At 44.5% G+C, this 13,985-nt stretch overlaps 1 protein-coding gene and 1 non-coding gene across 3 annotated transcripts in view; one reads left to right on the top strand and one right to left on the bottom strand.

Annotated features, from left to right (window-relative positions):
* Nucleotides 1–1,432: 1,432 nt before the first annotated feature.
* Nucleotides 1,433–1,562, bottom strand: LOC122678535. The gene has a single exon (XR_006336194.1). It is a non-coding gene; the product is annotated as a small nucleolar RNA SNORA70 (small nucleolar RNA).
* An 11,562-nt stretch (nucleotides 1,563–13,124) lies between these two features.
* C20H1orf226 (chromosome 20 C1orf226 homolog) overlaps nucleotides 13,125–13,985 on the top strand; it is a 344,131-nt gene continuing 343,270 nt past the window's right edge. For both annotated transcript variants that reach the window (XM_043876285.1, XM_043876284.1), the window contains exon 1: nucleotides 13,125–13,666. In XM_043876285.1, the coding sequence (XP_043732220.1) occupies nucleotides 13,562–13,666 (105 nt within the window). In that variant the 5' untranslated portion in view covers nucleotides 13,125–13,561. The remainder of the gene's footprint in view (nucleotides 13,667–13,985) is intronic.

Raw genomic sequence — 13,985 nt, 5'->3', positions numbered from 1 at the left:
TTTGAAAGACCGCATGGACCCTCTTGTCTCCATGTACCACCAGCGCCACTGTGGTGTGCATCCGATAATAATAACACATTTTTTTAAACAAATTAAAAAAAAAATCTATTTGACTGCATTGGGTTTTCGTTGTGGCATGTTGGATCCTTAGTTGTGGCATGTAAACTCAGTGGCAGCAAATGAGATCTAGTTCCCTGACCAGGGACTGGACCTGGGCCCCCCGCACTGGGAGCTCCATCTTAGCCACTGGACCACCAGGGAAGTCCAAATGATAAACATGGAGAGTTTACAATGTGTACAAAATTCTAAGTACTTTTAATGAATGATCTCGTTGTTTGTTTGTTTAATTGTGGGGAAATATATAAAACTTGGAGTAGAAAATGGCATCTTTCCAACTTCAGGCTTCAATATTCTTGCCTGGAAAATTATATGGACTGAGGAGCCTGACGGGCTACAGTCCATGGGGTTGCAAAGAGTCTGACACAGCTGAGCTACTGAACATGCACACATTCATACATAATACTCATTATTTTAACCATTTTTAAGTGTACAATTCAGTGGAATTGTACAATTCAGTGGGATCAAGCACATTCTAAATGTTGTGTAACCATCATCATTGCCCATCTCCAGAAATTTTTCGTTATCCCAAACAGAAACTCTATTCCCAATAACACCTCATTACCTCTCTCTTTCCAGGCTTCCCTGGTGGCTCAGATGGTAAAGAATCTGCCTGCAATATGGGAGACCTGGGTTTGATACCAGGGTTGGGAAGATCCCCTGGAGGAAGGCATGAAAACCCACTCCTGTATTCTTGCCTGGAGAATCCCCACGGACAGAGAAGCCTGGCAATCTCTATTCCACTTTCGCTCTCTATGAAATTGTCTATTCTAGGTATCTCATGTAAGTGTAATAGTACAATATCTGTCCTTTTGTGACTGGCTTATGTCACTTAGCATAATTCTTTAAAGTTCACCCATACTATATATGTCAGAATTTCATTCATTTTTTTTTTTTTTTGACAAGAAAGTAGGATTTATTGGTGGGTGTGAGTAAGGAGGGGACAAGACAAAGCTCTCATAAATGCAGGGCGGGCCATTTGACCAGGGGGCCACAATTAGGGACACATTTGACCCCATAGCCATCCAGGATGAGTCACTTTCCTGCCACTATGTTTTCAAATTCACCAGCCTTAAACTTAGTAAATCCCCACTTCTTGGAGACATGGATCTTCTGGTGGCCAGGGAACTTGCACTTGGCCCTGTTAGGGCCTCAGTCACAGGCTCCTTGTTTTGCAGCTTGGTACGGATGGACATCATGACTTGGGCAATGTGAACCCTGGCCACTGTGCCCAGGGGCTTTCCAAAGGCACGGCACACGCCTATCTGGAGCCTAGACCGGGGGCACATGCCAGTCATGAATGTCCACTGGCAAGGGCTGACTCCAGGCCTGCTTAGGGCCCCCACAGAGGCCGCAGGCTGCACACACTGCCAGGAGGCTGCTGTCTGCAGACAATGCACGCCTGGACCCCACAGGGAAGAGAGCAGAACTTCACTCCTTTTCAAAGCGGAGTGAGATCCCACTATATGTACGTATTATGTTTTATTGATTTATTCATCTGTTAATGGACATCTGGGTTGTCTCCACCTTTGGGCTCTTGTGAATGATACTCTTTAAAACTTTTTTAATGGAAGATGCCAAACATATGCAAAAGCAGACCAAAAGAATGTGATGAACTCCCATGTACAATAACTATCAAGGGCTTCCCTGGTGGCTTAGCAGTAAAGAATCTGCCTGCCAATGCAGGAAACACGGGTTTGATCAGTCAGGAAGATTCCCTGGAGAAGGAATTGGCAACTGATTCAAGTGTTCTTGCCTGGGAAATCCCATGGACAGCCCACCATGTAGCCTGGTGGGCTACAGTCCATAGGGTCACAAAAGAATTAGACACAACTTAGGGACTAAACAACTATAATGATCAACTCATGACCAATCTTGTTTCACTTATATCCACATATAATTCTTCATCCCATATTATTTTGAAGACTATCTCAAATATCATAAATGTTATCATTGTTTACATTTTACAAAATGGAAAGGAACAGAGAGGTTAATTATGTTACCAAGGTTACAGAGCTCCCAAGAGATGCAGCCAGGATTTAAATTCAGGCAGTGTGATGGCTGAGCCCATGCTTGTGTCTCTGCTACACCTGTGTTTACGCAAGCACACATACATGCATCAGGTCAACTCTGGGAATGTTGGAAAAGTGCATTTGGAAAAGTTTGCCTCTTCCTACATTTTTCCTACACGTGGATGTTGCCTGGAATCTGGAATAGATAGGCATGAGTTTGAGGTCTAAGGTCTTAGTTATAAGTAGAGTTGGTGATCCCCAACCTCCAGAGTTGCTGTGAGGATTAAGTGAGATAAAGTCAGTGAAAGTGCCAGGCACTTCCTAGCATGCGGCAGGAGATCATTACATGTGATTTCACATCCTCTCCTTGGGCAGGGGGGTGAGGTGGGGGCAGGCCTACCTTCTCTCCATAGAAGCAAATGTCAAGAAAACATGCTCTGTCAGAGTGTGACTCTCAGAGGTCAATGTGTAATCGCTGCTGGGGGATTTGTGTTGCGAAATAAGGGATTTTATCCTTTGGTCTTGTGGTGCAGGCTGTGGGTGAGTGCAGAACAGAGGTGTTGCAATTCCTTCTGGCCCCTGAAATCATGTATGTGTATGCATGTGTGTGCACAAGTGTGTAAGACAGGCTGGTAAGTAAGTTCAGGCTTCATTCTCTGCCCAGAGCATTAATTGCTTTCTTTTCTATAAAGAATTGTGTTCAAAACAAGCAACTACTTTCTCTATCTCCGTTTGCTCTTACTGGCTAAAACTGGAAGCAAAGCCCTGTTTGGGACCCTTGTCATTTTCTGGTCCAAGGACACAAAGCTACAGGCTGGAGGTCTGAGTTCAGATAGGTCTTGGCAAGTGCTCCTTATCTCATTCTAAATTTCTGTAGTCAAGCCCCTTGAATTAATCTGGGAGGGCCTGCAGGGCTCAGCGGACAACTGAGCAGGACTCACTGACTTACAACAAACGAGTCTCAGGTGACCTCATGATGTCCCTGCAGAGGAGGCTTGGGAGGCGGGCCCTGCAGCCTTCAGTATGTTAAGTGACAGTTAGCAAGAGTCTGACTGGCTCTTTCCTCTTCCTGGAATGCCCCTTTCTGATCTCGCCCATGGAAGTAATATTGAGTTGGCCAAAAAGTTTGTTCAGGTTTTTCTGTAACATCTTATGAAAAAACCCAAAAGAACTTTTTGGCCAACACAATATAATCCTTTAATGCCAAGCTCAAATACCACCTCCTCCACGAAGCTTTTCCTACGTCACCACCCATCTCCCACTGTCACCCACTCCCACTGCCATACAGAGTAATTTCTCTCACTCTGAACCCTTATGGCATCACTTTTGTACCCTTTGAGGCATTTTTGCTGCTTTATCTTTTTACTATCTGAATACCAGTATTAACTCTGATAGATTGAAGTGAGTTTGTTGAGAAGAGGAATCATTTCATCTATTCCTTTTACTGTTCAGACCTCTTCATAGGCACATAATTAGCAACAAGTAAATATCTGTTGAATAAATATTTCATGACAATGACACATAGTCATTCAGTAAATGCATACTGAGTGTAAAGACATCCCTCTCCCATGGCTGGAATTTGTAAGAGACTTTTTACCCTACCCTTGATATTTAGATGGAAACCAATTCCACACAACCCTTGAGTTCTAAAACCTGTCAAAACTTCAATGGAAATAACCATAAAACTTGCCTTGAGGTAGCATGTGAGATGGTCTCAAGGTGTTTCAAATATTCTAACATTTCAAAATGTGTCATTGTCTTTGTGTATATAATATCCCACCTGTCTCCAGAAGAACTTGAAGTGTCACAAGTAGGCTGCGTGTGTGATGATTTAAGATCATATCAATCAACATCTGGTTATCAGATATTTCTGCTTATCAGAAGAATGATCACTGATATTTGTAACAATTACTCTGCAGTTCCACAAGAAATGAAAACACCTTGCTTAAAGATACAATGTCTCCAGAAACAAGCTTTTAAAAAGCCACTTACACCATTTAAAAATATACAGTTCTGTGGTATTAATCACATTCGTATTGTGGAACAACCATCAACACTATTCATCTTCAGAAATTTTTCATCATTCCAAACAGAAACTCAATACCCAGTAAACTCTAACTCCCTATTCTCCCCTCCCTTCTGTCCCTGGTAATCTCTATTATACTTTCTGTCCCCATGAATTTGGCTGTTCTAGGAACCCCATACAGTGGAACCACACACTATTTGTCCTTTTGTGATTGGTTTACTTAGCATCATGTAATCAAGTTCACCCATGTTGAACATGCCTCAGCATCTCATTCTTTTTAAGGCTGAGTAATATTCCATTGCTTCTTTGGTGGTTCAGAAGGTAAAGAATCTGCCTGTAAGGCAGGAGATATGGGTTTGATCCCTGGCTCGGGAAGATCCCCTGGAGGAGGAAATGGCAATCCACTCCAGTATTCTTGGAAAAACTCCAGGCAAGAACACTGGAGTGGGTTGCCATTTCCTCCTCCAGGGGATCTTCCCGATGCAGGGGTCAAACCCCTGTTTCCTGCTTCTCCTGCATTGGCAGGTGGATTCTTAACCACTGCACCACCTGGGAAGCACAGAATACTTTTATTTATTTATTTGGCTGTGCTGGGTCTTAGCTGTGGCATGCAGGATCTAGTCCCCTCATTAGGGATCAAACCCAGGCCCCCTGCATTGGGAGCTCAGAGTTTGAGCCACTTAGCCACCAAGGAAGTCCCTTATTCTCACTCGTCAACTCTATATCCACGGTAACTTCCCACTAACCAGAAAATTTGAGTAATTAGAAAACCCCATTCCACCATTAGGCTTGGCAAGGATCTTTCTTGGAATATGCGGTCATGGGCAACAGGCAGAGACAGGGAATGATGCCCCTGTCCCAGGAGTGGACATGGGCCACAAGGAGGCGGATGATGAGGCCACAGTAGCATATTAGTAATGTGCTCAGCACGTTCATCCAGACAGATCTGCATTAACCAACCCCACCCTCACCTCAACGCTGTCACTCCTCTAGCTGTTAGCTGGCCTGCTTCTCCAAAAAGGTACGGACTTGAGGAACATTTGTTCTGAATTAAGCTTGGCTGCAATTAAAGTGTTATCATGTATATGGAGCTCAGATTACAGAGGCTGCCTTTGGCCAGTGAATGGTATTGCCCTGGCTGCTCAGAGAGGTGGAAAATTCTGAGGCCCCTCCAGCACTGTTTCAGGAAAAATGCTCTGAGTGGTGTGGAGAGGGGCCAGCTGGTGATGTCAAGGGATTTATAAAAGAGATTACAAGACCTTTTAAGGGAATGAGGCAGTTGCTAATGATGGAAAACTGCTAAAGCTGGATCTGGATACGGCCTGAACATTTAATTTGCTAGTTATCCTGAAATGCTTGTGAGTTTTAAAAAACACAGTACCACTCCCTTTGTGCGCACTTCAAAAGACAACATTAGCGTGTGGAGAGAAGAACCTGTTATGTTAATCAAAGTCTGGGGTAACTGAAACTGAACTCACACACACAAAGCCCCAAGTGAGTGATACAGGACCCGGGAAGGAGAATTAAATGCCCAAATGGACCTGGGTGCGCTGCACATCTGTATTTTTCTTTCTTTCTTCCTTATTTTTTTTTTAATACTAGTGGGGGGTCTGGAGGAAGCTTTATTTTTTAAGTAGCTACAAAGCTGCTTAAAAGATTTACACCTCCAGAGAGAGATCTGAAAATAAAATATTTACTTATACTGCATTTCCAAGTGTTTGCCTAGTCTTTTCACCAGCCTTGTGTCATCCTTTCTTAAGAATGTCGCTTTTATAAGGAGGAACCAGGATCATTTACAGTGACAGGGTAGATTTATTAATAGTTGAGTAGACAAGCTCCAACTTTTAACAGTTGGGCTTACTTGGTGTTTTAAATAGATAACTAATGAAAAGTCATCCCAGATTTAGGAACAGAGACTTAAGTTTGGAGGGGTAAAAGTGAAGGCTCTAGAAATCAATTTTCAGTGGAGCAGCTAAAATAAAGAAATTCTCTTTGCCATTATGGAGCTCTAAAACAAACCAATGAACAAACAAACAAATAAACAAAACTAATGGCCCACATAAGTAATACTCAAACTGCCAGTCCGTGAGAAGGCCCAAAGCTAAAGTGGACTAGAAGCAGGAATTGGAAACCAGCATCTGGAAGCGAGCAGTGTGGAGGCACTTTGGGACCCACTATCCTAAGCATAATTGGTTGCAGCTTTATCTGTTTGCACCATTATTTACTTGGGGGTAGAGGAGAACAGCACAAGGACTGGCCAGTCCACCCCTCACATGCTCTTATAATACGGAAAATCCAATCATCTAGCTTTAAGTGCCATTTTCAGTTGTAGCTTAAACAAAAGGGTCAGGAAACATATGTTGTTTTCTTTCACTTTTTCGGTGGGGGTGGGGAGGAGGGTAATCTTTCTGAATTGGCACCCTGGGTCGTATCCCAGTTTCAACATTTCCCACAGAGGGCTGTCATCTGGGCCCCACACCGAAGCCCTCCTGTGCTGCCTCCAGACTGGCTGGTCGTCTTATCACCCGGGGCCCCAGATTAAGGTCTCTACAGACCCCGTTTCCATGTCTTCTGCTCACCTCCTGTTCTGTTGTTTACTTAAATCCTTTCCCTTTTCAAGCTGGACTCAAGCCTCACCTCTTTCTTCTGCTCCCTCCCAATCTGGATGACTGTTCTTTCTTTTTAACTGAAGTAGAGTTGGGCTTCCCTGGTGGCTCAGTTGGTAAAGAATCTGCCTGCAATTCGGGGGACCTGGGTTCAATCCCTGGGTTGGGAACATCCCCTGGAGAAGGAAATGGCTATCCACTCCAGTATTCTGGCCTGGATAATACAGTCCCTGGGGTCACAAAGAATTGGACATGACTGAGCGACTTTCACTTTCATCGCACTTCACAGGTGATTGACAACGTCCTGCCAATCTCTGCTATAGAGCAAAGTGACTCAGTTTTATACATTCTTTTCAAAATATTCTTTTCCTTTATAGCTTATCCCAGGAGACTGAATATAGTTCCCTGTGTTATACAGTGGGACCTTGTTGTTTATCCATCCTAAATGTAATAGTTCGTATCTACCAATTAGAAATTCCCAGTACATCTCTCTCCCTCCTCTCCCGCTCTTTGCCACGCGGGCTTTCTCTGGTTGCAGTGAACAGACCTCCTCTGCTGTGGTGTGTGGGTTTCCCATTGCAGTGGCTTCTCTTATTGTGCAGCATAGGCTCTTAGCACACGGGCTTTCGTAGTTGCAGCATGCAGGCTCAGTGGTTGGGGCGTACAGGCCCTAGTTGCTCCATGGCATGTGGACTCCTCCTGGACCAGGAACCAAACCCATGTCCCTTGCATTGGCAGGTGGATTCCAATCCACTGTACCACCAGGGAAGTCCTGCGAATCTGCTTCTGTTTTGTAGATAGGTTCATTAGTACCATATTTTAGATTCCACATATAAGTGATATCATATAGTATTTGTCTTTCTCTTTGTGACTTACTTCACTTCGTATGATAATCTCCAGTTGCATCCACGTTGCTGCAAATGGCATTGTTTTGTACTTTTTTATGGCTGACTATAAAAAGTATACTCTATGGTATATATGTATCATGTCATTTTTATCCACTCATCTGCTGATTGACATTTAGATTGTTTCCATGTTTTGGCTACTGTGAATAGCGCTGCTATGAATATTGGGGTGTATGTATCTTTTTGAATTATGGTTTTATCTGGATATATGCCCAGGAATGGCACTGCTGGGTCATATGGTAATTCTATTTTTAGTTTTTGAGGAACCCCCACACTGTTTTCCATAGTGGCTACACCAATTTACATTCCCACCAACAGTGCAGGAGGGTACCAATTTCTCCACACCCTCTCCAACATTTGTTATTTGTAGACTTTTTATTATTTATTTGATAATAAGTTGAACAGGCACCCTTAGCAGTTAAAGCTGAGTCCTAACCACCAGACCGCTAGGGAATTCCTGGGAGGCTTTTTAGTGATGGCCATTCTGACAGGGGTGAGGTGATACCTCATTGTAGTTTTGATTTGTATTTCTCTAATAATCAGCCTCACCTCCTTCTTAACGTCTTTCCTGACCAAGCTGGTCCCAATGAGCTTTATTCTTCCTTTCCCTCCATGACACTTAGAAATGATGCCTCTCACTTTATACTTTGATCGTACTTAAATTACTTTTTGCATTTAAAAGTATATGTCACATTAAGGATGTATATAACTCTCTTATAAACCCTGCTACCCCTGGGAAAGTATTATAGCAGAAATACTTGTTAAATATGATTTTATTGCCTCCAATCAAAAGGCTTTTTGACCAAAAACTGTTGCATCAATAACTATTTCTCACCTGAAATATTAGGCAGGTCCAAGAAACACAGCTATTAACTTTAACTTGAAAAACAATATTTTGAATTGGAAGCTGGGAATGGCTACACCATCCAAGAAATATTCTTAGAAGAATGTACAAGAAAAAGGGAAACCCAACCATCTTTCTTCAACTCAAAATTCTTCAAACCTTGCTCCCTCCTCTAGATCTTTTAATTCCCCCTAAGCGTTCCAAGAGAAAGAAGGTTGCTAAGCAGCCTGTGGGCCCTCTGAAAGTAGCCATACCTTTCTGTGCTATTTGCTTCATGCCTTTCTGGCCCAGGGGCAGGTGGAAAAGTGCTGTGGAGGGAAGGTCTCCAGCCACTGCCTCTCACTCAGCCTGCATTCCCCCTTTCTCTAATTTTGCCTGCACTTGCGAGCTGTTGAGGAAAGCTTGGAGCCCAGAAAGCATTCCATCTGGAAGTTGATTAGAAAAAGTATTCAGTTTATAAAAATATAACTTGCATAATTTTGTAGAAAAAGACTCTAAAAAATATTTGTTTATTAGTTGTGTTGGGTCTTCATTGCTGCGTGGGCTTTTCTCTAGTTGTGGCGAGTGGGGGCTCTCTAGTATATGAGCTTCTCACTGAGATGGCTTCTTTTACTGCCAAGCACAGGATCTAGGGCTCGCAGGCTTCAGTAGTTGTGGCTTCCAGGCTCTGAAACACAGGCTTAGTAGCTATGGAGCGGCACATGGGCTTAGTTGTGCTGTGGCATGTGGGATCTTCCTGGACCAGGGATTGAACCTGTGCCTCTGGCATTGGCAGGAGGATTCTTTACTACTGAGTCACCAGGGAAACCCTCAAAACTTACCTTTAAAACATAAATGAATGACTCAATAGCAAATGTAGCTTGCTCTTGTAATGGGGGTACCCCCATTACTTACCAGTGTGGGGAGTCAATTTCAATCACAAGGGGAAAAATATGTAGGCCAGCATCAAAATATGCAATATCTTTTAGAATAATCTTTTTTTATGGGACAAACATCCTAAATTGTTGCTTATAACTTCCCTGGTGGTCCCATGGTTAAGAATCTGCCTTCTAATGCAGGGGATGCAGGTTCGATCCCAGGATGGGGAACTAAGATCCCACATGCTGCAGGGTAACCAAGCTCCCAAGCACTGCAACTATGATGCCCACACGTGTAATGAAGACTCAGCACAGCCAAAAGAAAATTGTTGCTTACAAAATAAAAGATCATAATAAACCAAACTTGGGTTAGAGACTATTAGTGATAGAGGATATTGTTGGGGGAATGGCAGAGAAATCACTCAATATTTTTACTGACACCTTTTAAAACAGGCTAATGATTTCTAAATCTACGTGCCTATGGAGACACTGTCAAGTAAAAATGGTGCCATGAAAAAAATAATCGGAGCTTTTTGGAGTTAAGTGATAGCTAATGGAAAGAAACCATTACATATTAACATTTAATATTATTAAAGATTTTATGAGCTCTGTTTGTGTATCTGAGCAGTGCTGAGCAAGCTGACATACTCTTCATTCTTTGCTGGTTATAGTCATGAAAGGATTCTCAGGACTTACTGCTTTATGACCTAACCAGCTACTTCTCTCACTCAGCCCCAGTTTCCTCACCTCTGAAATGGGGACTGACAGTACCTACCACATATGGTCACGTGAGACAAAGCATAGGATGTACTTAGCATAGCAAAGCAGGTATTTTATGATCAAAAACGAATTTTCTCAGTTTCAAATGTGCTAAGAATAAAGTTTGCCATCAATTTATTTTAAATCCATATTTGTGTGATGAAAAGATTACCGAGTCAGGAGATCTAGGCTTCCCTGGTGGCTCAGAGGGTAAAGAATCTGCCTGCAATGCGGGAGACCCAGGTTCAACCTGTGCGTTGGGAAGATCCTCTGGAGAAGGAAATGGCAACCCACTGTAGTATTCTTGCCTAGAGAATCCCATGGACAGAGGAGCCCGGCAGGTTACAGTCTATAGGGTAGCAAAGAGTTGGACATGACTGAGCCACTTGACTTCACTTCTTCTTCAGCCTATAGTGATGACTAGGCAAATTAACCTCTCTGGGTTTCTATTCCTTTGGATTTATGAAGGAGCTGGATTAGATCTCTGAGTAGTTTCCATTTCTTGAGTTCAGTGTTAGGATTTTGTTTTCAATTCATTTTTAAGCAAAATTTTAATAAAATTTAACATAAGAAGTATTGTATGCTTTAGCAATCTATTTTTTAAATTAAACATACATCAGATTAAAATCTTATTATGCAGTGTTTAAAATACCAAAGGATATGAAAAATGATACATGTACCTATCATTCACTTTAAGGGATTAAAAAAATCGGAAATACTGTGAGAGAAGTTCAATTGTATTTAAAGGTGCAAAAACAAGATTGAAATATCTGCCAAAAAAAAAAGGAAATTACTTTGGATGTCCATTGTTTCTGGAAGAAGGGTGTTTTTGTGCGTGTGTGGCTCTGATGCTATAGTAAGTGGAGGCCAAAGATGAGGACAGATCCCTCCTATTGGGAACATTTCATCTAACTGAAGCGGAGCAAATATAGCTTAGCAATAAAAAAACACCTAAATAAAACATGGACCCTGCATTTGATATGCATATCATTTGCAGTAAGATTTTTATGACAATCCACGCTAATGGAAACACTCCTTGACAAAGAATTGGATTTAAATTTTGTCTTCTTTCCATTCTAAGTGTGTGACCTTGGGCAAGTTACGCCATCCTGTCTGCCTCAGTTTCTTCATAAAATGGGGCTTACCTTAGGGTTGTTGTGAATATTACATAAGATAATATAGGCAAGGCTCTAACAACAATGCCTGACACATAAAGCTCAATGAATATTAGCTATTATTATTATTCAAGTCCATAAATAATTATTGGATGTCTACTATGTAGCAGACTCTGTACTAGATCCTGAAATATCTGTGGGGCTTTAGCTTTTTGTGTCTGGTGTACAAAGAATGTGTTACAGAGTTAGATACAAAACTCTGGTAAATGTAGCATTCCAGTGGGACCCAAGTTAATCTATTAAAATAAAGGCCATTTGGAGTTCAGAAGACTTTTTAAATTCAGGAGGGAATATGAGATGCAAATGAAGGAGTTACTTAAGGTCTTGCCTATTAGTTGTTGAGTTCCTATGCCAGGTTTTAGAGAGGGCATTATGATGCATATTAAAACCACGGTGACATTCAAAGAGTCAAACATGCCTGATTAGACTTTCATGTCCTGTATTTATAAAAAGGTTAGTGGTGCATTTCCTCCGTGCAAATTATTTTTGGTTCTTACTAATATTTATGAATATAATAAAGTTTACACAGCAGAAGTTACGTGATTAATTTGTTTGAGTCATCAGTTTGCTTTCACATAAGGAGATATCCCAGAAGAGGCTACGTCTTGACCAGTAATTTCAGCAGGTAGGGATCAGGCAACATATAGGAAAGAGCAATTGTACTTCTCACAATGGGGCAAAATAAGAAATATATTTATGACAATAATGCGTTCTCGTATATGAATGTATCACAGAAATATTATAGGAAGACATGCCTCTGGGAAGTGATTTTATTGTGATCCTTTTGGGGCCTTGACTATACAACAATAGCGTCTGTATGTCAAGTTGTCCTGGGTGGGTGTGTCCACAAGATATGAGTAGGTTTAACTTGAATCCAACAGGGTTGCTGCCCATTGGCTCTCAGTGATGTCAGGCTGGGCTAGCTTTGGCACCAGTCTATCTGGTTACTTTTGACTCAGGGGTAGTATTAAACCATGTTCCTCTACCCATGTGGTCTAATACATAATTGGTCACTAACTGTCCCTTTGCCCCCGCCCCTGCACATTTTTGCATGGCAAAAAAACTCTTGGTGTAAAGGAGAAACGTGAATGGGCCGCTTCTTAACAATAAGCAAATGAACTGAAGCACTTCCTATGATAGGAAGAGTAACATGTCAGAAACGACTTGGAAGCCCATTTTGTCCACAGCCAGTTGTAGGTTGTTTAAGAAAATAGAAACGTTGTGGGTTCTTTTGTCCTTGGTACTCTTCTTCGGCCTATTGCATTTCCATGAGGCTTATGGTTTTAATATTAATGCTAAAACCACCCCCAAGGGCACCCCCACAACCCCCCAATAATACAAGTCACAAAACACAGCTCAAAGGAACGAATACAAAGCACCTGCGACCGTCCTCCATTTGGGTGCAGTCTTGATTCTCCAGAGAAAGGAAACTCTCAGAATGAGAGGTCTGAATACACACGGGCCAGGACCTGGGCCTTCCCGGTAAAACAGAAAAACAACACAACAAACACCAGCCCCTCCCCCCTCCAAAAGCAAAACCAGAAAACCCACGGCGCCGCTGCTGCTAACTATTAGCAGCCTGGCTCAGGCTGCCTGTAAAAACAGAAACAGGAGCCTGCGTTCCCGAGACCCCGGCGATCCAGGGTCAGGGCGAAGTTCCCGGGGTCCGGCCCTAGGACGCGGGCAGAGCCGGGCGCGAGGCTCCCGGGGACTTTCACCTGCTCGGCGGGCAGCGCGGGGGCGGCCCCGGCGGCGGGCGGAGCCTGGGCGCCCTGCGGGAGGAGCCGGCCCGGGCCCGCCCCGCAGGAGGAGTCGCTCGCCGGCGGCTGCTCCGGCGTCTCCGTGACAGGCACCCAGCTCCGCCGCCGCCGCCGCCTTTTCTTCCTCGTCCCGGGCTGTCCGCGCCTCTGTTCCCGGGCCAGCGCCGCGCCCAGTCCCAGCGCGGGCCGCGCGCCCACCGCTCCCCTCCCCCGGCCTGGGCGCCGCGCTGCCCGCTCCCACCGCCGCCCCCGCCGCCTTCCTCGCCGGCAGGAATTGCGCGGCCACAGCGCCGCTCGCGTCGCCCGCATCCGCGCAGCCCGGCCCTCGGCGTCTCTCCGAGTCCGGGCTTCCGCGGCCGGGGCGCCTCCCGCCCGGCGACCCTCCACTTGCGCCCCCGCCGCGGGCCGCCGCCCCCGGCTCCCGCCTCCCCTCCCCGCGGTCTCGCCAGCCCCTTCCTGCCACCGCCGCCTCTGAAGGAGCCGGTCCACCGCGGGTCACCATGCCCAGCAAAACCAAGTACAACCTTGTGGACGATGGTCACGACCTGCGGATCCCCTTGCACAACGAGGACGCCTTCCAGCACGGCATCTGCTTCGAGGCCAAGGTGAGGGGCCCCGGGGAAGGGACTGTCCCGGAGGGGGCATGTCTGAGCGGATGGGATGCGCAGCCATCCCGGACGCAGAACTGCTGGGCTAGGCTGATTTGGGGGCCTTTCTGTTAGGGAGGATGACTCCCCTTCTCTGTATAGAATTCCGCGGGTTCCTGCCCAGAACTGCTAAAGAGTAACTGCAAAGTTTGAGCGGTATTGCTTCATCCCCCTCCTCCCACCTGCAAACTGCCCCGTCCTTACCCACCCAGGACTCACTGAGTTACTTCCCGGATCCCTCCTTCTGAGAAGAAGCCAGTCGGGGAGCGCAGCCTGG

Source organism: Cervus elaphus, chromosome 20 (genome assembly GCF_910594005.1).
Source record: "Cervus elaphus chromosome 20, mCerEla1.1, whole genome shotgun sequence".
In the NCBI taxonomy this organism is placed as follows: domain Eukaryota; kingdom Metazoa; phylum Chordata; class Mammalia; order Artiodactyla; family Cervidae; genus Cervus; species Cervus elaphus.
This window is presented reverse-complemented; position numbering and strand designations above follow the sequence as displayed.